Source organism: Anguilla anguilla, chromosome 18 (genome assembly GCF_013347855.1).
Source record: "Anguilla anguilla isolate fAngAng1 chromosome 18, fAngAng1.pri, whole genome shotgun sequence".
Classification (NCBI taxonomy): Eukaryota; Metazoa; Chordata; class Actinopteri; order Anguilliformes; family Anguillidae; genus Anguilla; species Anguilla anguilla.
In genome coordinates this window covers 5,765,566-5,792,225 of record NC_049218.1, presented here as the reverse complement: position 1 = coordinate 5,792,225, position 26,660 = coordinate 5,765,566, and the positions used below count along the sequence as shown (strand labels likewise).

General features: G+C 49.2%; 1 protein-coding gene across 5 annotated transcripts; it reads left to right on the top strand.

Annotated features, from left to right (window-relative positions):
- The first annotated feature begins 4,792 nt into the window (after window positions 1-4,792).
- nfkb2 (nuclear factor of kappa light polypeptide gene enhancer in B-cells 2 (p49/p100)) lies at window positions 4,793-25,895 on the top strand. 5 transcript variants are annotated; one of them, XM_035400362.1, is made up of 24 exons: window positions 4,793-5,068; window positions 7,256-7,341; window positions 12,345-12,387; window positions 12,916-12,994; window positions 13,490-13,530; window positions 14,012-14,110; window positions 14,387-14,538; window positions 14,910-15,022; window positions 15,900-16,052; window positions 16,748-16,852; window positions 17,009-17,094; window positions 17,528-17,666; window positions 18,079-18,216; window positions 18,818-18,967; window positions 19,266-19,407; window positions 20,038-20,152; window positions 20,775-20,982; window positions 21,566-21,735; window positions 22,170-22,272; window positions 22,854-23,110; window positions 23,306-23,384; window positions 23,927-24,090; window positions 24,512-24,623; window positions 25,211-25,895. In XM_035400362.1, the coding sequence occupies exons 2-24, from the start codon at window positions 7,325-7,327 to the stop codon at window positions 25,297-25,299; spliced, it is 2,754 nt and encodes a 917-aa protein (XP_035256253.1). In that variant the 5' UTR covers window positions 4,793-5,068; window positions 7,256-7,324; the 3' UTR covers window positions 25,300-25,895. The 5 variants fall into 5 exon arrangements, with proteins under 5 accessions (XP_035256253.1, XP_035256252.1, XP_035256251.1 ...); XM_035400361.1 differs by having other exon boundaries at window positions 4,794-5,068; window positions 15,894-16,052; window positions 18,079-18,213; XM_035400360.1 differs by having other exon boundaries at window positions 4,794-5,068; window positions 15,894-16,052.
- Window positions 25,896-26,660: the final 765 nt, after the last annotated feature.

Here is a 26,660-nt window from a genome sequence, read left to right as displayed (position 1 = left end):
GGAGTGAACCCAGGCGTGAAGGACCATTCAAAGTTGTCTTGGCAACTCCTACTGCACTTAAGGTTGAAGGTAAAACTGTGTGGTTCCACCTTAACCATTGCTGTAGGGCACAAGGGCCAGAGCGCACATTAGACGAGGTAAGGGGGGACTTACGGGGAATAGAGGAGGAAGTAGATGGGGAAGCAGGACAAGGACCCTCTGAGGAAAGGCAGGATGAGGAAGGTGCACCTTCAGAGAGCAGGGAACCCTCAGGGGGTGGTGAAGCGTAGAGAAAGGCAAAAGCAAGGGAAGAGGGTGTGGAGAGCAGTAGTAATAAGGCCCCTGTGGCTGTTGTTAATATGCCCGGTAATAGCCGCTACATCCATCAAACAAGACATCAGTAAAACTGCAAAAGGAAAGGGGCTAAATGACATACAGGCAGACCTACCATTAATGATGGAAAAACACCTCACACCATTAAGACAGTCCAACATGTTTTACCAATGGATGGAATATTCTGCAAGGGAAGTAACTGAGGAAACATGCATCACATGCTACAACCGCGGTACAAAAAGAACACCCCACGTGAAACCACTACCATTTACACAAAGGGAATGCAAAGGGACAGAAACTCAAATATGCCACTTGGAATGTCTGCTGTACTACATGGCAAAAGGACCAAAGCACCTAAAACCCGAGCCGCTTGAAATAGATGGGAAACGCAAACCAGCGGTGCCAATACTGAACAGCGACACAATGACTGATGGCTATGTGCGTACCGCGAGTGGAACGCGGTGGATGAACATAAGCAAATGTCGAGACATTCTTACCCCTGTAGACGAGACAATGGCAGAAATGGTACCACCAGCTATAGTAAACGAGGGGATTGAGTTCCCAATTTGTGTAGCTCAGAACCTTATCCCACAAATGGGACCCAGCGGACCTACTCTCCGGTACAGATATGCAGCAGACCCACAAGTCAACTGTGGTAAGTGGGACTGGAAATCTAATCGGGGCTGCACAACATCGGATGTGGCACCAATAAAATGCAGAGAGGTAGTTGACAGCTATGGATACGTATCCCGGCAGGTGGATGCCACAGGAGCGATACTGCAGGCTGTAATCACTGTGCCAGACTTTACAGGGGGAACTCGCCCATTAGCAGACGTGTATTGGTACTGCGGTAATGGTACAAAGCTTAGAGCCACTTTGAAACAAGGTTGGAAGGGTATATGCGCTCCGGTAGGTTTGACGGGGCGATTGACCGTAATGAAGCCACGAGATCCAACAAGGAGAATGAAAAGAGGAGTGAAAGAGTGGGTTGAAGACAGTGAGGTGAGCGTGAATTGGGCCGGAATACCTGTAAATATGCCAAGGAGCCATAGAATACTAGGATTAGACTCCTCTGATAATCTTATAGCGTTTTTACCCTGGGTACAGATAAAAAGAAACGTTGAATGGATCAACTATTTATGGTACAACCAGCAGAGATTCATTAATCACACTGTAGCAGCTCTGCAAGGGATATCAGAACAGCTGCACGCCACCTCACTCATGACAGTACAAAATAGGCTAATACTTGATACAATGTTAGCTGAGGAGCAGGGGGTGTGTGAGAGTATTGGGGACGAATGCTGTACAGTCATTCCAATGCACACAGGAAAAGGGGGTAATATAACAACTGCATTAGAGGCATTGGAAAATTTAAGAAATGAACATGTAAAAAACACAAGGGGGGAATCCAGAGAAGGGTCATGGTGGGACTGGCTTAACATGCCATCATGGAAAACGGCTTTGGTAAAGATAGGGGTGGTCATGGGGACAGTACTGTTGATGTTGTTGTTTGCTACATGCTGTGTGATTCCTCTGATACAGTCTATGGTCAAGAGAATGATAGCTGCAGTGACTGGACAATTCCCACTGGTTACTGAACCAGACTCGGAAGCCATCCTCCCTGAACTGGTAGCTGAAGAAGGACCTATGGTGAAGGAGGAACTGTCACCGAGGGGGGAAGAACCACTGCATGAGATTCAATATGGTACAGGGGAAGGGGGATGTTTTGTTGTAATTGTCTTTCAAACAGGACCGAACGAGTATTGCGATCAACAAGGAAACCCGGTGAACGCCAGAGGTGGACCCTTGGACTGTCCGTTCGGAAACCCACTGTGCGAATGGGGAGTGAGAGCAGGTGCCGGATGGGAGTGTTGGGACCACCACCCACAAGCCGCTCGCGTGGTCAGGGATCCCCAGTTCTGGGACGCCTATGCCAGAGAGATCTGGGGCATAGGTCCCGGGGACGAGGGGGATGGCCTGCCCGATGAAGAATAAAAGAAACTCCAGTCACTGTGCATCGAATGTGCTAGCAACCTCTCCACAGTGATGACCCTCTACGGTACGTAAAGCACCTGGGTGGAAGAAACATGCTTTGACCGAACACTTCACAAGATGACACAAGGACACACCAATAGCAAAAGTATCTGAGTGATGTGCTAGTAACCTCTCCTCAGTATACAGACTACAGCTCGCAAAGAGCTAAACTGGACGAAGTAGATGACCAGGCCACGGAAAAAGGGAAACAAACGGGGAACTGCAATCAAGATATCAACATAGCTGAGCACATATGGACTGATTGATCAAGAAGAAAACCGACCAGAATCATGATAAAAAGATCCATGTGACCATTTTATATAATTGTGTAATTATAAGCACATGTAACCCGTGGCTGATCTTATTACAAGTATATTCAGGCTTGAGCACGCAGTATGTATGTAAAATATGTGTTAGAGGGGAGGATCAGGGCTCACTGAATTTTGTTGAGAAAACACTAACCACGCTTTGCCCCACTGATGTTGTCTAGGCACCCCAGGCGGCACAGAAAGACTTCTATCCACCAGCATCAGCAGCGGTATCCGTGTGGGCGGGGGCCACACAATACACGTCCAAGAACACCTTAAGGGCGGTGAAGGGGGCTTACCCAAAAAGCACGCAACATTGCTATGGGAGTCTGAGGGTGGATGCAGGGGTGTGTCTGACAGGACGACAGCTGGGTAAATCGGTTTACTGGTGGTATACATGAAGCAACAGAAAGGCCGTATAAGGAGTCTGTTGAATTGTTTATTTCTCAACAAAGCAGTGAGGACTGAATACACTCCAGTAGATAAAGAATACACATGCTAATTGTATGGTTATTAAACATATGCATTTATATAAATATATAACCATCACTAACAGTTCCAGAAAGAAGGGAAAGTGAAATGACAAGAACGGTAAGGGACAGAGGCATTGAGTGGCTTTTACCCACTCCCAGCCAATTGGGGAGGGGATGTTTACCACCAATGTCTTGCTCTGCTGTTAGGTCTCCCTCCAGGTGACAGTCATCTTTTGATGATCGCTAAGGCCTGAGACAGTGTTTTGCTGTCAGGCCGGACGGAGTCTGACAACAGATCTTAGGGAAAGCTACCAAGTATAAACACTAACACATGTACCAGAGTCATATTAAATAAAATGCTGGAAAACGCAAGAATCCTGATGCAGGAGGGTGATAGATGAATGTGATCAGACCAAACATGGAGTGTGCCACAAGGGCTACTCTCACGGGCTGTCATGTAGGGGGCGGCACATATGGTGCCCCGCAGTCTCTGCATTGATGTTAAAGCTATGTATTGGTCAATTTTAGTCCGCATTTAGTTATGTTCCTGCACCAAGTTGTCTGCACTGCTTATTTTACAAGTAATCACAATAGATATGGAACTTAGAAGTTCCAAAGGGGGGAATGTGGGAAATAAATTTAGATGTACTAAAAAACACAAGCCCATTGTATGAGGAAAGATATGTAGTTAGAGAGCACAGGCCCAGTGTATATGGGAAAGGAGTGCATCAATGAGCACCAGCTGTCTCCCCCCTAACGTATCATCCGGCTAGCAAAGGAAGAAAGATACAGGTGGACCAAGGTCGACCTAGGCAACCAAAATGTGGGAAATAAATACAAATGTACTCAGAAAACACAAGCCCATTGTAAGGGGAACTGGCAGCAGGGGAACGCTTCATACTAAATAGATACAATAAGAACAAACACGTAATACACACATAATTTCTGCCCTGCTGACTAAGCTGTATAAAGGCGCCTTTGTGAAACTAACGGAAGCTTCTGCCTTTTTTGGAAAATGTGTTATCAGAATATGTGACTTATGATAGAAGGGGGAGGGTGAGACAGGCGGGAGACGAGCACTAGGGAGGGGCTGATAAACAATGGTGTCTGAGAATTGGGTGTCAGATAAAAATAATGATGTCAATAACATTACGTAATTAACAAAATTAAATGGGAAGTACTGGATTTAAGCTACACAACAGGAGGAGTTAGAAAATGGATATAAGAGGCAGTTGGCCCGAGGGGAGAGAGAGTGGGTGTGTGCGCGCACATGGTGTGTGTTTTGGGAATGCTTGGAGAATGATCTGATGTATTGTCTTTACTTATGAGTGATTGATAATTGTACTGAACTGCGCAGATCAGCCCGGGTTATTTTATGTAATCTTTGATTTACTAACAATAAACCCAGTTGCATCAGACTCTGAGAAGTGTGCATCTTTTGAAGAAGCATTCAACAGTGTGGAGGAGAGCGACCTCGGCGTTTCTGGCCCAGGCCGGGGCCCGCTTTCTCCCTCCCACAGTAGCCTACATTTTCACTAAAATCTTGAAGTGAATTGGTGTGAATTGAGAAGGCGGGATCTTTGAGAAGTGCGCACCCATAGCAACCAATGTGCTTGTCGGCTATTTGACACTTGTCTCCGGAATTCCCCTGCAAGCAGGGACTTTCCGCTAAGTTGGTACATGAACACGAACGTGCTCACAGTGCTTGTGCAACAGTTCGAACTGATTGCGTTTATCAGGATGAGTCTTGACTAGAAAGGTAAATTCTCATGGAATAAACCGTGGATTTCAGTTCTCAGTGAGGACCTTGTTTTTGTTTCGTGAACGTTCCGTGATCGTGTAACTAGCTAAAGAGCTAACTTTCTAAAGCGTGGATAACAAAATACCTGCGCCTTAGCCAAGAGCACAACCTGCCCCCTTGCTCACCAGCTGTAAAGCAAGGTAAGAATCCGCTTTAACGATTCATGTCGCTGGATAGTCCACATACTGTAAAAACTGTTCTACTCTAAGTGTGTTCTACCCTAACTCTACTAGAATTATGCAGCCACACTGGTTTGCACGAGTAGTTTGATTTCATAACTGAAACGTGCATTGCATTTGCAGCGCGTCTATCACACTGGTAGGCAGGTGCGTAGTTCATTAATTGATGTGACTGTGTGCGTTTTAATAAGCACACATTTTGGTGCTGTGAGTGGGGCATGAAAGCTATGTAACAATAAAAGAATATGCAATAGAAAGGTGCATTCAAATTTATGATTAAATCACTGCACGACGCACACAAATTTTGTGCGTTGCTGTAGCTGTTTTGGTCTTTCCAAGTTAAACTTCCAGACGCTGTAGCCCTACGTGTCTAGTATGAGCGAGGTGCAGAGGCACATCGCTTCTGTCGCTGTCCAGTTCTGTAGTCGCATAGCATAATTCAGATGCGTCACGCTTCCCTGGACATTGAGGTTTCCATGGCTGATAGATAAGGCGTACTTATGTTTACTAAATATGAAGACTGACACCTCTTTCTTTTCATGAGGCAAAAACTCCCTCAGCCAGATGTTAGCGACAACCCCCTCCCCCAATTTCTGAGAAACAGCGCTGGTTATGGATGCATTGTACGCTCATATGTTGGTACTATGATTGGGGTACAGAATACGACGTCTTATGCATATGAAAGGAAGAATATCTTACATATTGCAGTATCAGAACAATCATGTAGACTTGGTGCAGTTTAGAGGATGTCACTGCAGAATGTTGTCGCAGATTCACTATGTGTGAACGACTGTATATGACTAACCAGAAATTTTAAATAATTAAAGGAGCGCTAAGTCAACTTACTAATGTCTGCCAACAGACTGTGCTTGGGAAACTTTGTGCTATCGAAATTGACGAAACCCCCCCCCCCCCCCCCCGCACCCAGTACAGGAAGGATTGTCACCCCCTAAAAACCAACACGCATCATTCCATCATTCCAGAATGTATTTTTGTCCAAATGTTGTCATTTTTGACCTGAGACGTATTATCTATTAATAATGTCCGATAAATAAATCTAAGTAGACAGTTCTAGAACTGTCTAGAAAATGACTAGGAAACATTCCGTTGTTTTACCCTTGAGTAAGATATATAAATTCACTCTGGTAAATTCCGAGCTGTGAAATTAATAATATGTCAGATATAAGCTCTATTGTTTGCCCTGGATACGGTTGTTTGCACACAAATTAACAACATAATGGTGACAATTGTAATGAAAAAACTTGTAGTAATGTGTGTCTGTGAACTAGTATGCAAAGTGACATTTCCTTTGGGTTAAAATTCCCCATCAACCCATTACTGGCAAAGGATCTTCACACCTGAGCACATTTCAGAGAATTTTCTGAAGTTTATGAATACATTTGGCATGACCTCATTTTCACCAGCAACAATAAGATGCATTTGCTTCTTACATTAGTCGCTCTGGATAAGAGCTTCTCCTTGTAATGTAGTCCGGTGTGTATATTTACTTATTTATTTATGGTTTATCTGACAGGGACACATAGAGATTCACATTGACAAACTGAATACACAGTTTTAGGATGTGTTTCGGCATAGTGTTTTTGGCTTATGCCAATATTCAACACCCATCCCTTGAAGGCCTTTTGGCATTACAGAAAAATAGAAGAGAAAAATAAAGTAAATTTAAAAGCATTACATTTGAGACATGTTAAGATAATGTTTTGATGCTCAGGCAGCCCATGTGCAAAAACAGCGTAGCCTACTCAGCATACTTGACATGATCTTTAATTATACTTCAAGTATTCTGAAGTATTTTGGAATTTTGCAGGTATACTTCAGTGTAAGGCTTTTTCACACGTGAAACGTGTTCTGCAGGAGGGAAAGGCCTTTGCCCAGAGCGGGTGGCAGAGCGAGTTCGCTCGACCCGCAACAGCGTTAGTGTCCTAATAGGAAACTGTCGCCGTGGCATTGCGACACTCTGTGACAGTCAGCAGCGCAGGTGTGGAAATTCCGCCGCCGTGTTTTTGCAGTCAGCGCACGCGACGTACGGTACGGTACACGAGGTTCTTTCCTGGTGGGAGCTGGGAAATGGCACGTCGCGCTTGAAATGCTAGCGCTAGCCTGACGCGCGTCTCCATTGCTTTACAGAGCGCCTGCCGGAGGAGACGCAAGCGCCCTTTCGTGCCGCTCCGCACTTATGATTTCGTGACCAAGGCCATGTCTGGAACGTTAAGGTGCGTGCGTCCATTGTTCTTCTGCGGGTCGCTAATCAGGTTAATGCCTTTTTTGTACGGTGGAGGAATTTTGAGTACGGCTCACTTCTGGGGTTCAGTGCGCAGTCAGATAAAGTGCACGGCTCTCCAAAAAGAGCAAATGTATTTAATCTGATGAGACCAGTGAAGCGGGCATTCCAGAGTTTATTTCTGTGAGGAATTGCTATTTATTTGACCACAAACCTAATATTTTGTTAAGAGCTGTATGCAGTCCTTTTTAGAATTAGAGGTAGACTACACATTGAGATGAGGATTCACAGTGAGGAGGGCCAGCTCACCATTACCCACAGACTAGAGAACTGTGTCCTTGAAAATTGTGTTGTACTTTTGAAAATCACTGACTATCCTTGTGCATTTTATTTTGGTGTTGGCTCTCTCTAATCTCCACATGATCCTTGTGAGTAGTCCTGTGCTCTGGGTGGTAGCCTAGTACCTGTGCATTTGTGTTTTATCATGTTAGGGGCCCCGGTGCATCATGGGAGGGCTCCTGACAGTACGGTGGGACTTTAGGTCAGTTGGGGAGACGAGGAGGGCGAATATTAGCCTACCAAGTTTCAAGCGGTCACTCTTCTTGTTTTGTACACAAATGCTCGTGAACACTGCCATACAGATCGCGTTCCTACAGCTCATGTGCTGTGGTCAGCACCTTTTGAGTCATTTGCTGTCTTTGAATGTGCTGTTTTTTTGGGCGTGTGACCACAGCATCGAGGCGCTTGCACGTTGACGCGTCGGTTAAAAGGCTGTCGTAGTGGCATGAAGTAAAATTGACTGGCCTTCTTCTGTTGATCAGTCACTTCAGTTGGTGTGTGAAGAGCAGACCTAGCGTTTAGTCCCGTGACATAGTTACACTGTGGCTGGGATGGACAGCTGTGTAAATGGACTGTGTGAAAGGAATGCAAGCTATTGTGTGTTGCCCTGGGAAGCGTGGCTGCTAGATTCCAAAAATACAAATGAATGCAGTCAAAAGATTTTTTCAAAAGATAATTCAGTGAGGCTTCAGCTGTTGTGCTTTGAGTGATTGTGAAGCTGAGTTGTTCAGACGAAGGAGATAAGAAATGAATCCTCTTCACGTCACAGGAATCGTGATTGACGTGGTAGAGTTCTGTAGATGAGTTAGTTCAGAAATGAGTAGTGATGGAAGCAGTCATGACATCAATCAGAAGTCACGGTGCCAGATTCGGGCCTGAGACCAGCGTTTTGGGGTTGAGTGTGGTTTTAGGGTATATAGGGCCTAAGTTTCTTTGAGAAGAAATTATTTCGCGGTTTTTCCATCACTCGCTCATCTGGGGCGATCGGGTCTAAAATTCCCACCGAAAAATCCCTCCCAGGGTCAGTCCCCAGCGTTGGAGCGCCTCTCTCTTTACCTCTTGATCAAAGTTTTCCGATGAACACCTGCCTGCTAATCTCACTGATTTGCGATTTAGGTACCACGCTTATTTTTTTTTTTTGGTTTAGAATTGGGAGCGTTGTTCATACTGACAACCATTTATCATTTTTTCTTTAAACTTAAAGGTTAGCTACATGCAAAGGCAGGCCTCCAAATAAGAAACAAAAAAATGGACATTTTCTGGACGAGAAATTCAATCCAAGTGTTTCAGCTAATTGTTGGTTTGGAGGCGGTCTATGAAGCCATTCTGACGCTTGCGTGGTTCTGATCATTTTTAAGGGCCATGAGAAACGGTGATGTCTACAAGCAGGCATTTTAAGACGGACAGTAAGCTCTAGCTATCCCATTATAATAGGGACACGCGTAGTGTTTTTCAAACAGGCCACTAGTGTCCCTTTCCAATGTAGGAATTAGAAAACAGAATGGTTATCTTGAGTGTAAACACGTGCATACAGATAAAAAGCTACGACCATAAAATCGAGCAAACATGGATTAAAATGAAGAAAATCAGTTCTGGAAATAAAGACAGAATTATCAGTCATATCAGCTATCAGCTGTGGAAGGAAGCCAAATTTCAAAGAAATAAACCAACCCCCCCCCCTTTTTTTTTTTTTTGTTGAAAAGACTGATAAGAGGTTTTGTCACAGAAACAGAAGTTGCATTATTGCTGATGGGGATGTGGCTTCATGCCCCTGCGGTCTGCGTGTACACACAGGCACCTGCTTCTGAGAGCTGACGGTTGGGCTGGCAGGAGGACTGGATGGAGCGAAATCCGTCCCGGCCTGATGGGTCACCAGAGCCTGTAGCGAGACTCAACCCAGCAGAAGTTCTGCCCTTCCTGTTTTTTCTTTGGCGTGGCACGCCTGCTGGGAAGCAGGATGACATCACCACCGCATCACGTGACATCACTAACGAGGCTCACCTGTGCGAAAGAGGGGTGCTGTCTCTCCGTCCGACTGTGGTGCTGATCTCTGACTGTGGTACCTGTAAACCCTTCAAAAAAGAGCTTTATTTGACTCCCCTCACATGAGGATATGAATGAGCTGAATAGCAACACGGGGGGGGGGGGGGTGGGGTGGGGGTGGGGGATCCTGATCAGATCTGTTCTGAGGAAGGGGGAATCCCTGCAGTTTTTTTTTTGGGAGGCCCCATGCACCTTTAGGGGTTGCCCCCTGCATGTGTCGGGGGAACCGGTGATAGTGGGAAACCTGCTTGGGACCTTCTGAGTCTGAAACTGGTGAAATTTCTTCCCTGGCACTTCTGCTTTTCCCGGAAGGTGTGGCCTGGGCCACTTCCTGGCACCCGACGTTGAGAAAGCACCGCGGTAAAAAAAAAAAAAAAATAGCGCAACGCAGCGCAGCGGACGCGATGTAAAATCTCCCATATTCGAGCCGATTTTGGGCATGCGGCCGTGGCAACGCGAGGTAATGAATCAAACGAGTGCTTGTGTGAAATGATCGTGCAAAAAAAAAAGCACACAAAGTAAAAAATAAAAATAAATGAATGATATTAATGCATTTTTTCCGTCTCTGCATGTGGGTGTAATCAGGCCCATTTGCTTATCAGAGAGAGGTCAGGGGGTCATAAAAGTGGGGCTTGAGTTTTTAAATACTTCCTCTTGGTTGCCATCAGACAGCGATGTAGAAATTTGCAAAGCCCTGGAAAACATGTTTCGCAGGACCTGCTGTTTGAATGTACCATAATAAGACCGATAAGCAATATCAGTAACAGGAAATTACAAGCTATTCCCACATTAATTATGCCAAAGCAGTATGATATGTTGGATGATTCTGAAGGTATTTAGCACCCTTTTATCGCAGTTATCCCGTATAGATACCCACCCATACAGCGCCCGCCTGCGACACACTGAGCTGTCCATAACACACCTCACTTCCTGCCAATTCCCAAAAATACTGAGTCACCCTGATGGCTCAGTCTGTCAGCTGGATGTGCTGCACGTGCTCTCTGTGATTAGCATCTCCAGAATCCACATTTTAATGTGTCTCAGGCCGCGAGGCATGGACTCAGAAACTCCCTAAAGTTACAGACGTACTCCTGGAACTTTATCTGCAGTGTGTCATATGAGAAGATATGACTGTTGGGTCTCCAACGTAGTGCAAAAAAAAACTATGTGTAATCTGGATGGTCTGTTGATAGTTGTCTGCAAAGGTAACGTTGTTGTTGATGTACAGATTGTGTCAAACAGACCTGCTGTCTAAATAAGTAGGGTCAGCGTCCCTGTGGTAACTGGGGTGGTTACTGCAGCCTTAAGGAAATGGGTAGAAATGTTTTCGATAATGGAATTTTACCTGTGTTTTGGTGGACATTCCACCTTCAGTGAATGATACATTTAAGCATAACAGTGCATTAGGTAACGGTGATCAATTTGTGTGTGTGCGTGTGTGTGTGTGTGCGTGTGTGTGTGCACGTGTGTGAGAGAGCGTGAGTGTGTGAGAAATTCAGCCTCGATGGGCTGAATTGCCACATTCTAATCATTAAGTATATTCTTATGTTCTTTTTATGTTCTGACACATTTGGCCCACTGAACAGAAAATATCAGGGAATACAATTAGTTATGTAAAAAGTGCAATGATAGGGCAGGGGCGGGGGACGAAGGGTTAGGGAAGGTTTGGTACACGCACACGATGTGAGGTACTGTAATGATAACAGGGAGCTGCAGAAATGGGGGCAAACATGTGAAGACTACCCACCGCTCAGAGCTTTTAACCTGGATTTACTGACTGGGCCCTGATTGTGCTGTGCCTGCAAATCCCCAGGTGGCCTGCAGGGTGCAGCAGAGAGCACGTTTTTGCGTGCGCATGCCTGTGTGTCAGAGTGTGACGATCGCAGTTCTGGGCTGGTATTCTTGGGGCTTTCCTCTCTGGCTTTTTCTGACTTGCTTCCTGGAAGTTACTCTGGCGGAGTAACAAAGAGAGAGAGAGCGCGAGAGACAGCGAGAGAGAGAGAGCGAGAGAGAGAGAGAAAGAACACACTGTGCAGTACACTGCACAGCTTACTGAAAACATTGCGGTGATAGAAATTTGCTTGTAAGAGCTGGTAAAAACATGCTTTTTTAAAAACCTGGACTCTTTTCGTTCTGGATTTCTTGGCCGGCGATTAAATCGGACGGTAACTCTTGTGCGAGGTGAGTTGATGACATAACCGTTGCTTTGGTGTTGATGGAAATTATTCAGGCTTTCTGTGAGCTGGAGCAGGCAGTCCTAATGTGCATTTTCACCGGTGCCTTCAGCCTGCTCCCATTCTTTTGGCTTTCAGTGCCTGAACAGAGCAGATAGGATGCCTGTGGGGGGGGGGGGGTAGGAACTTGCGCAAGAGATGCATGTTTTGGTTTGAGCTGGTGTCTTAAAGACCAGTCTTGCTTTTTCCCTGGCTGGCAGAGACCAGTCTTTGTTCTTGTGGGCACCTGGACACAAGCTACACCTGCACTGGTTTGGGCTATTTGGAGAGACTAGCCTGGGTTTGGCCTAGCCACCAACTGCAAACTCTGATACCTTGTTATAGCCTAACTGGTGTGAAAGACATTATAACATTGTACATTTCCCCTGCTTTTCTCCAGGATGGACGATACCCATTACAACATGAATATGATTGAAAATGAGGTAAGAGGGGGAAAAAAAAGATCATTGATTTGTTTATTGTACAAGAATGCCAAAGGAAGCGCGGGCAGGATGAATCATTTCGTGTAGTAGGTCACTGTAAAGGAACATCGTGTTCAGTCACTTGGCACGTTCAGTCTCCGCGAAGCGTCAGTTAGGGCAGGGGTTCCCAAACTGGGGGGTCTGTAGCACGTTTTTTAGGGGTCCCTAAAAAAATTACAGGCCACATTGTTAAATTAATTCATTTAAATAAATGTATCGTATACATTTATTAAGATCATATAAAATATGAATGACATACTCATAGCCTGTACGGGAGTGTGAGAAATAGGCCTAATATGAAATTATTTGTTTGATGCGTATGTGGGGGGGGGGGTCCTTGAAAAATTTTATCCCATAAAAGGGGTCCTTGGCGAAGAAAAGTTTGAGAACAGAGTTAGGGAACAGTTCCATTGGCTGGCTGCTGAGAGCAGAGCAGGAGTGTGCCGCTTTCATGGGATCTCACCGACGTTCCTTTTACCCCCCACATAGCTCATGATGGATCTTACCTACCAGTTTATGGCCCCCCCGGGTGTGAAGAGTGAGCCCTATGTACATGTACCGGAGATTGGTAAGACAAGTACTACGGCAACTTATTGTGTTGATGAAGATTTGTGATGATGATGATTTTCTCCTTATTATTATGATTAGTACACTTTATTATTGTTATTGTTATTATTATTACCGAGTTGTTACTATTATTATCAGTCGTGTGACTTATAAAGCCTTCATTTTTGATATATCACTATATCCACCTTAGGAGCTTTGGGATTAGATGCCTGACTGGAATTAAAGCATGTCTATATATATATTAAAAGATAAAAGTTTACATTATATTTTAGCACAGCAATGCTCAAATCAGCAGGTTGAAATGTGCTAACGTTTCAGACCTCCCCAGTCCAGCCTGACTGGGCCTTCAGGGAACTTTCAAAAAGCCCATGAAGCACAGTTCACTACAGTTCCTGTGGAGACTTTAGTGAACTGAACTGTTCTGGTGGGCCTTTTTGGGATTCAGTGGAGCGACCCCCCTAAGCCTAACGTCCCTTTTTCCCGACTTCTCTTCCAGCGAACGGGCCCTACGTGCAGATCATCGAGGAGCCGAAGCAGGTGAGCGCCGCGTCATTCGCAGTGGCTACAGCAGGGGCGCAAGGTCACGCAGTCAGAGGCCGGCTGCCGCCCAAATATCAGCCATGAGACTACTGAGATTTCAGTCATAAGACCGGGGGGGGGGGGGGGGCAATTTCGATCCTGGAGGGCCGGTGTGTGTGCAGGCTTTTGTTTCCACCAGTTACTCTGACTACATGAGCCAATTGGCTGCATACGCCAACACTGGTTCACTTGTAGATTAGATCACGGTAATACATCTCATTCAGGGACACGGGAACAGTCTTTGGCTCTCATTCGTTCACTTATCAAGGGGCTAATAAAATAATTAAGGGCAGAAGTTGGCATGGAGACCGGAAACAGACACGGGCCCTCATTGCACACCTATGCGTAAGACTATTGAGTCTTTGATAGAGCAATAATGGTGTTACGGTTGAGGGGAATTCTGGGAAATCACAGGGGCCGTTTCTGTGCGTTTCCGCAGAGAGGATTTCGCTTCCGGTACGAGTGCGAGGGCCCCTCCCACGGGGGCCTCCCGGGGGCCTCCAGCGAGAAGAACAAGAAGACCTACCCCACGGTGAAGGTGAGCTACAGGTGTCACCTGCGGCCCCGCCCCTAATGTCCTGCCAGTCATCTGTCTGTGCGACGCCGCTGCTAGCATGGAGCCTTTAGAGCACAGTAGCCGACACGGACACCCCAGTGCATGATGGGAGGTCAACCGGACACCTTACGGTCCAGATGGCTTTCCCTGTCCTGACCCCCTGTGCTAAGAAGTTTTTGGCGTTTCGGGAACGGTAGGCTAAGAGAGAGACGCCTGATGGGTGATGGGTCTCTCGCCCGCTCTCTTTTCCCCGTGCAGGTGTCCAACTACCTGGGGCGGGCGCGCGTGGAGGTGCAGCTGGTGACACACACGGACCCCCCGCGGGTCCACGCCCACAGCCTGGTGGGGAAGCAGTGCAACGAGAACGGGACCTGCAGCGTGGAGGTGGGGCCCAACGACCTCACAGCACAGTGAGTATGACCCGCTGCCTCTGCGTGTGTGTGTGTGTGTGTGTGTGTGTGTGTGAGTGTGTGCATGTGTGAGTGCGTGAGTGTGTGAGAGTGTGTCAGTGTGTGTGTGTGTGTGAGTGAGTGAGATTGTGAGTATGTGCGTAAGTGTGTGTGTGTGTGAGTGTGTGTATGAGTGAGTGTGTGCATGTGTGAGTGTGTCAGTGTGTGAGAGTGTGTGTGTGTGTGAGTGAGTGAGATTGTGAGTATGTGCGTGTGTGCGTAAGTGTGTGAGTGCATGTGTGTTTGCGAGATCGTGTGTGTGTGTGTGTGTGTGTGTTTCACTGGTACAGACTTCCTGACCTCTCTCTCTCTCTCTCTCTCTCTCTGAGAAGGTTCAACAACCTGGGCATCCTCCACGTGACAAAGAGAGGAGTGGCGAAGGTGTTGGCGAAAAGACTGAAAGAGGAGAAGAGAAAACTGAGAGACCCCAATTACCATTTCACAGGTGAGACCCTACTGCCATGTGACCATAGGGATATACTCTCAGGGCTCTGTGCAGGCCAGTCACGTTCTTCCACACCAATCTCGACAAAACCGTTTCTATATGGACCTCGCCGTGTGCCCTGGGGCACTGTCATGCTGAATCAGGAAAGGGCCTTCCCTAAACTGTAGGGGCGATATAGCTCAGGAGGTAAGACCGATTGTCTAGCAGTCGGAGGGTTGCCGGTTCAAACCCCACCCTGGGCATGTCAAAGTGTCCTTGAGCAAGACACCTAACCCCTAACCCCTAACTGCTCTGGTGAATGAGAGGCATCAATTGTAAAGCGCTTTGGATAAAAGCGCTATATAAATGCAGTCCATTTACCATGTTGTCACAAAGTTGGAAGCACAGAATCGTCTAAAATGTCATTGCAATAAGATTTGCCTTGACTGGAACTAAGGGGCCTAGCCCAAAGCATGAAAAACAGCTCCAGACCAAGGGGTGTCCAGATGCTTTTCATCATGTAGTGTATGTCAGAGTAGCACCTCAGACAGGCCAGGTCAGGTTTGTACTGGAGGATTTGCTAAGCAGTCTGGGAAACACATTTCTTATCCCTGATTGGCCTTCATATTTCCAATGAATGAACACACTGGTTTATGCACGTGGGAAAAAACCATACAAGGACATTTTGATTGTAAAATGGGTTTTCGTATCATTCCATAGCATTGTGAATCGAACCCATTTCAACTTCGCTAGTCCAATGTCGATAGCTTTTATATGTGTTGTACGTATCAACCACATCCCTAATGTTACATTTTAAATACTGCACGGTTACCTTTTTGGGGTTGGTTCAGCATTGGTGCTTGTGTTCACGGTGTTGTTCTGTGTGTGGCAGAAGCAGAAGAGCAGGCCATACTGAGCGAGGCCAAGGAGCTGGGCAAGGTGATGGACCTAAACGTGGTGCGGCTGAGGTTCACCGCGTACCTCCAGGACGGCGACGGGGGGTTCACCCGCGCCCTGAAGCCTGCCATCTCCAACCCCATCTTCGACAGCAGTGAGCTGCGCCCCTCCCCCCGCCCCCCGAACTTCTCACTGCACGGGAACATCTGCTTACACAACATGTTCCTTTGCTGTTTCCTGCAACAAAAAAAAAAAAACAGAAGTACACTTCTGCATACTTGAAGTATACTCTTGTATAAACTTGAATCACTCTTCTGGTTTGCTGAAGTGTAGTGTTTTTTTTCACACTGGATTCCGTAATATCAGGATTATTTTACGTGCCATCTGGCGGCCATTGTGTTTCTCTTTCACTGCCCACTTCTGCATTGTTCACCAGCATCGCCAGTCTTTCCTTACTGGAGTTTTTTGAGGTCATGCAGATCCTCAGGCGTATCTTCAGTGTATTGCAGAATCCTTGCTTCTTCAAAACACTGAATTCTAAGGGACCGCAAAACACAGCATGGTTATGGTTTAGTCTTGGGTGCTTTTGAACTAACTTTATTCGTTTTTGAGTTATGAAACACTGGACGTTGACCCGAATGAGAACTTAAAATGCGTGTTGGATAACCAAAATTATTCAAAATATTGCGCTATGGTTTTATTTTATGATACCAGCCATGTGTTTATAACGTGTTTTGGCTTGCCCAGGCGGTATTTTGGTGTGTGTTTTTTTTCCTGAGGGACACTGTGTAACGGAGACGGGCCGAACGGGGTCGAGGGTTAACGTGTCCGTCACTTCCTCCTCCGCAGAGTCGCCGAACGCGTCCAACCTGAAGATCTCGCGCATGGACAAGACCTGCGGCACCGTGATGGGCGGGGACGAGATCTTCCTGCTGTGCGACAAAGTGCAGAAAGGTCAGCTCTCACTTTTACCCAGCATGCAACCTGCAAACCTCCAGGGGAGGTGGGAGGTGGGGGGTGGGGGTGGGGCGGCTCGCCGACTTTCCTCTTCAACCGATGAGATTTCTGAGGTACTCAGAAGCTGCTGTCCTCTCTCTCTCTCCTCCGCAGATGACATTGACATCCGTTTTTATGAGGAAGAGGAGGGTGGCTGGGAGGCCTACGGCGACTTCTCTCCCACGGACGTCCACAAACAGGTCAGTCGCGGAGCGCGAGCTGCGGCGTGAGCCTATAGCAACGCTCACGGCACAGCGACGAAGTCTCCTGCCAGTCAGCCAGTAAATATCAACAAACCAGTAAACAGTTCATTTTGGTCTGAGAGTATGGTTAGTGTCCCTGGGCCCGTCTGAACGCTCTGAAGCAGAGCCCTCCCTTCCCTCTCTACATATCACTGATCTGATTGGCTAGGTGAGGTTTCCGCCATATTGCTTTCACCTGTCCGTGCTCTAGACGGCAGTTGAAAGGAAGTTGAGGGTTGGACACAGCCCAGGTCAGCGCATCAGGTAGTGAGCGTACATGAGCGGTCAGTCTCCACCACTGACACTGCATGGGGATGGAGACCGCTGTTCCCCGTTGATGACGTCACCGTTTGATGACGTCCCTGTTTGACCCCGCCCCCCCTTTCTGCAGTACGCCATCGTGTTTAAGACCCCGCAGTACCACAGCACGGGGATCGATCGCCCCGTCACCGTCTTCCTGCAGCTGAAGAGGAGAAAGGGGGGCGACTGCAGCGAACCCAAACAGTTCACCTACGTACCCCATGTCCAGGGTGAGTCACCGCTGCGGGGCGAGGGGGAAATTCGGGGGCCTTGGGCAGGGAAACGGGCAGTGACGCATTTGCCCGTTTACCAGAGTGTTGCTCCTCCGGTTGCCATTGGACACATGCTGTATATTTGTTTTTGAAGTGGTGACAGCGTTTCTGTCAGCAGACAGTGTGTGTGTGTGTGTGTGTACGTGCCTGTGCATGCAAATGTGTACACGTGCGATGCGTCAACACGTGTGTGTGTGTGTGTGTGTGTGTACTTGCATGTGTATGTGCACACATGCGATGCACGCACACGAGCGTGTGTATACGGGCCTGTGCACGCGTGCGATGCACACACACACACGCACGCGTGAGTGCTGTGAGACCACATCCTCTGTGTGTGTGACAGTTTCCTCTCCCCGCCGCTGTCTCTCAGATAAGGAGGAAGTGCAGCGTAAGAGGCAGAAGCCCCTCCCCCACTCGTACGACCACTGGCGCGGGCCACTGGGGGGCGCTGGAGGGCCAGGCCGGGGCCAGGGTGGCTTTGGAGGAGCCGGAGGAGGAGGAGGAGGAGGTGAGCGGTACTACTGCATGCCAGTCACACAGCTTTACTACACTATACTATCCTGGCGGGAGAACTCTGCTGTACAGATAATAGATAAAAGATACGTTAGATTACATTACATTTATTTAGCAGATTTTATCCAAATCGATGTACAAAAGTGCATATCATGATCATTGGAACAACTACAAAACACAGGTTCAGTAAGGTACAACTGTGGCGCAAGATACAGTGGCACTTATTCACGTGTACGGTGAGAACGACGACGATGATGATGGTGACGATAACGGCGGTGAAGAACACACTTCAGAGTGTCTTTGACTCCACGCTGTTCGCCTAGCACCGGTGTTTGCCCTGAGGATGAGGAGGGGACGAAGGGAGGTGTGTGTGCGTGTGTGTGCGTGTGTGCAAGGAAAGTAGGCGAGTTGCCCGTCCGTGCTGAAACCTGGGAGCGGCGTCTCAGAAGGGCACTGCCCGCCTGTGCTTTCTGAGCCCGTACCCAGCGGCGGGTAACAGCGGGCAGCCCCCCCCCCCCCCCCCCCCCCCCGATGCCCCGGGCACCGCCTTCGCCCTAACTGCCACGGCTCTCCCCCCCGCTTCCTGCCCCGCCCAGGCGGCCTGCCGTACGGCCAGTCCACAGACGGCGGGAATTTCCACAGAGGGTTCACCGGGTTCGGCGGGGGCGGAGCTCAGATGTCCAGCTCGGCGCAGTCGCAGCAGCCGGCCAGCAGGGGGCCCCTGCAGCAGCAGCTCCTGCAGCTCGGTAAGCGCAAAGACACAAAACCGGCCCAGAGAGATTATGGAAAACTAACGTTACTATTATTGCGTTCTAACAGTTGTGGTTCTGGCCTGTCCTTTAGTTATGCATCTTTTAATTCTCAGTAATAATAAAATAAGAATTATTATTAGAAGTAGTAGCAGTAGTACAGTATTTGCGTCACTTGCATTGTCCAAGTATTCACTTATTCCCTCTCTCTGCCTCTCTACCCGCTCCCCACCTCCCCCCCTCTCTCTCTCTCTCTCTCTCTCTCTGTCTCTCTCTCTCCCCCCCCCCACCCTAGCCTCCTCTCTGCAGAGCAGGGCGACCCACGTGGCCCAGCAGACTGCAGGGGCTTTGCTGGACTACTGCAGCACAGGGGACGTGCGCATCCTGCTGGCGGTGCAGAGGCACCTGTGCGCCGTGCAGGACGAGAACGGAGACACGTGAGTCCGCCTGCGCCGCGCGGTCAGAGCGCAGGGTCCCCGCAAAACTGTGCCTGGGTGTGCCTGTGCTGGGTCCCCACAAAACTGTGCCTGGGTGTGCCTGTGCTGGGTCCCCACAAAACTGCGCCCGGCTCTGCCTGTGCAGTCAAAACACAGGGTCCCCATAAAACTGCGCCTGGCTGTGCCTGTGCTGGGTCCCCACAAAACTGTGCCCGGCTCTGCCTGTGCTGGGTCCCCACATAACAGAGCCTGGCTGTGCCTGTGCTGGGTCCCCACAAAACTGCGCCTGGGTGTGCCTGTGCAGTCAAAGAGCTAGGTCCCCACATAACAGAACCTGGGTGTGCCTTGCCACCGCGTCAGTTAGTTAATGTAACTGTCTCACTCTTACATGTGTAGCTGTAAATTTATCACCTGCCCCTGTCTGTACCTGTCTCTTGCTCTCATAATCCCGTCCTGTTATAAACCTGTGACACCTGTTTGCCGCACATCCGTACCTCTGACTCACTGTCTACCTGCCTCTCTTACATCAGTCATTTGTTACTCGTCCTTAGAGGTTTAGAAAGCACATTTGTCACCTGTATAGCTGTGTTACCTGTGCTGGCCTGCGCTCACCTGTGCTTTCCTCCCCAGGCCTCTGCACGTGGCCATAATCCATCAGCAGCCTGCAGTGGTGCAGCAGCTGGTTTGCGCCAACATCACCCTCCCCCAACAGCACATCCTGAACACACAGAACCACCTGAGCCAGGTAAACACCGCCTCAACACACAGAACCACCTGAGCCAGGTACACATACCGCCTCAACACACAGAACCACCTGAGCCAGGTACACATACCACCTCAACACACAGAACCACCTGAGCCAGGTACACATACCACCTCAACACACAGAACCACCTGAGCCTGGTACACATACAGCCTCAACACACATACCACCTCAACACACAGAACCACCTGAGCCAGGTACACATACAGCCTCAACACACAGAACCACCTGAGCCAGGTACACATACCTCCTCAACACACATACCTCCTCAACACACAGAACCACCTGAGCCAGGTACACATACCACCTCAACAGACATACCTCCTCAACACACAGAACCACCTGAGCCAGGTAAACACACCACCTCAACACACAGAACCACCTGAGCCAGGTACACATACCTCCTCAACACACAGAACCACCTGAACCAGGTACACACACTGCCTCAACACACAGAACCACCTGAGCCAGGTACTCATACTGCCTGAACAAACAGGTACACATACAGCCTCAACACACAGAACCACCTGACCCAGGTAAACATACAGCCTTGTGGTCATCACTGGGTTCACTGCTTCTTTTTTTTTTTTTTTTTTTTACCCAGACTCCTCTGCACCTGGCGGTGATCACCAGGCAGCACAAGGTGGCGGACTTCCTCCTGAGGGCGGGGGCGGACCCCGCGCTCCTGGACCGGGACGGCCGGTCGGCGGTGCACCTGGCGGCGACGCTGGGGGACGAGGGCATGCTGCGGGTGCTGCTGTTCCACCTGGGGGAGCGCCACGCCCACCTGCTCAACACGCCCGACTACAGCGGTGAGGGAGCCCCCGGCCGGAGGAGAGACGCGACTTTAACAGTTATAATAACAATAAGAATAATACAGAAAATAAAAACTTTACACAGAGCTTCACAATGTAGTGTTATATAGTTAATACAGAAAACGGACAAAAATGGTTCTTTTTAGAAATTGGACATACCAAACCATATAACAGCAAGTAACAACACATCGTGGCACTACAAATTATGAAAATTTATTCTAAAAAGGTGGGTTTTCAAAAGCTATTGTAGTGGCAGGGATTTCCATTCTTTAGACTGACACAGCTGTGTCTCTAAAGGGGATCTGAGCATGCGCAGAAAGCCCTGGTGTGATGTCAGAGACTGTAGGGTTCTTGTGTGATGTCATAGACCGGAGGGTTCTTGTGTGATGTCATAGACCGGAGGGTTCTTGTGTGACGTCATAGACCGTAGGTTTCTTGTGTGATGTCATAGACCGGAGGGTTCTTGTGTGACGTCATGGATCGGAGGGTTGTAGTGCTTGGGCAGCTCAGTGAGGTGCCGTGGCGTTAGGAAGCTCATGTGTGTGACCCTGCGGTCTCCGCCCCCCCTCCCCCCCCCCAGGGCTCTTCCCTCTCCACCTGGCCGTGCGGAAGGGCGGCGAGCGCTCGCTGCGCGTCCTCGTGGAGGGCGGGGCCAACGTCAACGCCGCCGAGCTGAAGAGCGGCAGCACCGCCCTGCACCTGGCCGTCCGGGAGAACCTCTTCAAAATGGCGTGCCTGCTCATCACCGAGGTGTGTAGCCCCGCCCCCCTTTCCTCCTGTTCGTCTGTCCCTCTGTCGCTCTGTCCCCCTGTCCCTCTGTCGCTCTGTCCCTCTGTCCCTCTGTCCCTCTGTCGCTCTGTCGCTCTGTCGCTCTGTCCCTCTGTCCCTGTGTCGCTCTGTCCCTCTGTCGCTCTGTCCCCGTCCCTGTGTCGCTCTGTCCCTCTGTCCCTCTGTCCCTCTGTCGCTCTGTAAAAACAGAACCAGGGGCCCTTCTGTCTTTCACAAAGCTGAGTGCATGTAGCAGGAAGTGGCTCTTCTCAAGTCCCAGCACCCAACAGGCACCGTATTGAGCATGTTTGAGTTCATTGCATGAGACGGCACTTTTGGCATTTAAAAAGATTTTTTTTTTTTTTCATGTGTTCTCCTCCCCCCCCCCCCACCCCCCACCCCCCACCCCCTTCCAGCTGACGGCGGACGTGAACGCGTGCACGTTCGGGGGGAACACCCCCCTCCACCTGGCAGCCTGCCAGGGCTCGCCCAAGCTCTGCTCCATGCTCATCGCAGCAGGTGAGTCACCCCCCCCCAACCCTCCCGTGCCTACCCACCCCCGCCCACCCCCCCCCCCCGCCCCCGCGGAACGCAAAGCTTTGTTCTGTGAGGGAGAGAAGACTTTCAGCAACGTCAGCAAACATCAAACACACATTACTCTCATTACTCTGCCTCTGCCCTGGCACCACTGCAATATCACACAAGGGCGTACATATACCTGGTGGGACTGAATTTTTTATAGACTTATATATTTCTACACATATTCTAGTCTATTCTTATAATTTATTAGCTTTATTATTATTATGGTGGTAGACTTAACATGCTGCGTTTAAGCAGATTTATATTTGTCTGTGTGCATTTAGTGTTTTATATCTACAGTATCTTGCGTTTTTTTTTTTTGACCACTTTTCAATGCTGTTGCATTCAGTGCATTTGCAAAAACTGCATTTCCGTGCATATCAGTCTGTAAAAGTAAACTAAGTAAACAAGGGTAAGCCTTCAGTGAAGTGAAGTTCACGTGTGCGGTAAAGTTCAGCGAGGCAGACTGTGGGGGGGGTGAAGGACAGGCAATCTCACCAAGCTCCACCCGCTCCCCTCAGGTGCCAGGAAACACCTGGAGAACGACGAGCCTCTCTTCTTCAGCTCCTCTTCGTCATCAGACGAGGAGGAGGAGGAGGAGGAGGAGGAGGAGGAGAGAGTGGGGGACGAGCCAGCCGGTGAAGTGAGAGACGTGCCGACGCCAGCGGCCCGTCGCCCGCCCTGCCCCGCCACGCCCTCGCCAGACAGAGCGCGCCCCAATCCCCGAAAGAGGCCAGCCCCTGGCCACACCCCCTTCGACCTGGCCAAGTGCCAAAAGGTGAGACTCGCCTGTGTGTGTGTGTGTGTGTGTGTACGTGTGTGTGTGTGTGTGTGTGTGTGTGTGTACGTGTGTGTGTGTGTGTGTGTGTACGTGTGTGTGTGTGTGTGTGTGTGTACGTGTGTGTGCATCATGTGCGGCCAGAGCTCGTGTGGATCTGTGACAGCAGCAGTAACATGCGCCCCCCTGTGGCAGGTGAGGGATCTCCTGGACTGCAGACAGGACCCCTGGCCCAGCAAAGCCACAGCCAAACCCAGCCAGAAACAGGAGGAAGGTGAGAACGGCAGACGCGTCTCAGTCCGCTGGCCCAGGAGGGAGGGATCTAAAATGGCGGAGGGCTGATTGGTCGAAGAACTGTAAACCAATATGACAGTAAAGAAATCAGCTCTTTCAGAGGCTAATGAATTGCTTTTTTTTGCGAGTACATCACAGGGTAGCAAACAACTGTAAAACTAAAATTGTTTTCCCTTTGCTCATAGTTCTTTAGTTCATAGTTTAAAAAAGCCAAACAAGCCTTCGCTCCCACAAGCATAAGCAACAAGTGAACAAGAGTGTGTCTACTTGTGAACATTTGAAATATGTTGTTCAAATGTTAGCTGGGGTCTGTATTACGAAGCAGGATTACGGAGTCGGCTGGATAAATGTAAAACCTGGAACAGCACTTTTTACTTCAGTCCATGTTCCAGATTTGGGAGGGTTTCCGGGTTTTACTCAGTGCAGATATCCAGCTCACTCCGTAGTCCAGCCTTCCCTTTAGGCCTCAGTTGTGGACGATGGCTGAACTGTGTGTGTGTGTCGCTCCGCTCCGCTCAACAGGGAAGCACCAGTTGGACAGCGAGACCCTGGGCAAGCTCTGCGGCATCCTGAGCAGGAGCCGGGTCCCCTGGGGGGAGCTGGCCGAGAAGCTGGGCATGCGAACGCTGGCGCACCTGTACCAGGCGTCCCCGTCCCCCTGCCAGAACCTTCTGGAAAACTACCAGGTGAGACGTCCCGCCGCCCCGTCCCGTCCCGTCCCCCACGCCCCACGGGCTCGCTCCAAGGCGGGGGGGGGTTCCTGAACAGAGAGGGCGAGCTCCCACAAAAAAGTTTCCATCCTGTGGAAATCTTGGAAAAGTGGCCAGATATATCAGTCCTTCATACGGTCATGACTCAGGCTGGGACAGTCCCGTTTCAATTCAGTCAGTTTGGGAAAGGACTAGTGTATATGTGTGTGTGTGCGCGTGTGTGTATATGCATGTGTCTGTGTGTGTGTGTGTGTGTATGTGTGTGTGTGAGACTATGTGTGTGTGTGTGTGAGACTGTATGTGTGTGTATGTGTGTGTGTGTGTATATGTGTGTGTGTGTGTGTGTGTGTGAGACTGTGCACTCACACGTGCTGCTGCGCTCTCTCCCTGCGTGCAGCTGGGCGGAGGTCAGGTGGAGGCGCTGGTGGAGGCTCTGCAGTCCCTGGGTCTGAATGAGGGGGTGAGGCTGCTGAGACAGGCGGAGCCGAGAGACAAGGCCCAGAGCACAGGTACTGCCCCCCCCCCCCCCCCCCCCCCCCATCCCGAAAACCAGCACTCCCCTTCTGCACACCCTCAACCTAACTGCACCTCAAACGTACAGGCAAACATCTGCACCATGGTCTGGTACGACTTCATATGATAACATTAGCTTGCCATCTAACTTCGTTTTTGACATCGGAAACATGGTAGAAGCCTTGATGACAAACTGACTCAGTTGACAGTTATAAATAGCTTGCTTATCCACCTATATAGCTGGCTACCCAGACCGCTAACAACAGCTTCCGATCCCACCGGTGGCATCTGATACCACTTGGCCGAATGACTCCAATCCTAGCGCTGATTCGGTTGGTTTTCACCATTCGGTTGTCATCGATGTTAAAGTCTGTGTAATTTTCTATAGTTTTACGCGTTCTGCTAGGGGGCTGACTAACAGCTATAGAGTCTGTTGAGTGGGCCGTCTGTCAGGAAGTATGACTTCCAGAAGTAACATCTCTCAAAACTCGGTTCAGATGAAAGGCAGCAGGTTTTTTTAGCGACCGCTCCATCTCCCTCCTAACCGTGTTAGTAACCGTGCGCTTTTCTCTCTGCCAATCAGACGCGACGGTGGACAGCGGCTTCGGCAGCCAGCTGATGGAGGAGTTGGCGGAAGGGGAGGCGGAGCAGCCCGTTCTGGCCAATCCCTGAGGAGGGGGGGGGGAGGAGCCCGCCCGCCCCCGTGGGACGACCCGGACGCCAGCGGGGGACGGCCACGCCGGGGCGCTCCGGTCCATCGCGAAACCTTCGGAGGGAGCGACCACTCCCCGCAGAGACGTTTCACGGGTTTATCCCAAACGGGGGTCACGGCGATCACCCCGCATCGCCATGGACGCACCGCGTCGTAGTCACGGCAACCTGCCGGTCGGCCTGGACGACAGGCCTTCAAAATCGCCGCTTCGCCCGCTAAAAGGACTTGAGGCCTGGACAGTCACCCCGAAATCGAGCTGCTGGCGCCATTTGAAGTAGCGCCAACTTTGAACTCCCCCAAAAAAAGAAATCTCTGTTCAGCTCCGAAGCGTTGCAGAGGATGAGGGTTCTGCGGAGAGCACGCCCTTTCATGGCTGATGCAGTCCTCTGTGATATCTTACTAATACTGTGTATTCTTGCGTTCTTCTTTAGCTAGTGTACAGCTTGTAAACAGCTGAAATAAATCCTTGTATGGAGGTGAATGTTTTGTACAGGGGCCTTCATCTTCAGACGATGGGTTGGATGCTTATTGGCAATAAAGTTAAAGCAGCTGTGCTCAGAAATAGAACACCAGTTAAAGTATTTTCCTTCATTTGAATAAGCTTGGACAGTAAAGTCTGCATTCTTTTTAAAATGGCGTTCGTCATGTTTGTCTGGCAGAGCAGTTTTAATCTGGATCCATTAACAAATGTCGTCTACTGGCATTGATTCCAGAGAAATGGATTTGAGTTACGGACGATATTTCCCTTTCCACATGTAACAACATGAACAAACATTTAAGGGCTCTTTTTAAAACACCTGTTTTATTCTTCCACTATTCAACCCCTCCCCCCACCCCCCACCCCCCCCCCCCCAAAAAAAGAGGAAATAAGCTCATATACAAACAACGATACAGAGTCAAATCTTTACAGGCTGCTGACAAGTGCACAGCTAAACGGAGTCCGACATTCCAAGTAGAAACATTTCCGATGACTCACGCACACAGCATTCTAAGAACACCGAGTCGGAACCGAACCCTACAGCTCTGGTTTGCCGTGAGCATCTGGTGAGGTACCAACTTACAAAACAGTTTTTTTTAAATACAGTACAACTCTTTAAAATCCTGATTCATAGTCCACAACAGATGATTCACTGAGGAGCAAAAAAAAAAAAAAGTTATCCTGCAGCGTACATGCTGGACGTTTTACAAAGAGAACGAGAGCACAGTAGACTGTCCTATTTGCACATCACATTCAGAGGTGCTGATTTAGCACAGGTTACAGGTTCTTATAAACCTCCGTCCCCCCACCACACACACCCCCCTTTCCTCTGTGGCACTGGCT

What these genes read in the sequence shown, in the direction of transcription:
- nfkb2 (XM_035400360.1), top strand. An exon ending in CAACCCCATCTTCGACAGCA is followed by an intron (nt 16,053 to 16,747) that starts GTGAGCTGCGCC and finishes CCTCCTCCGCAG; the next exon opens with AGTCGCCGAACGCGTCCAAC. An exon ending in CAGCCAGAAACAGGAGGAAG is followed by an intron (nt 23,385 to 23,926) that starts GTGAGAACGGCA and finishes TCCGCTCAACAG; the next exon opens with GGAAGCACCAGTTGGACAGC.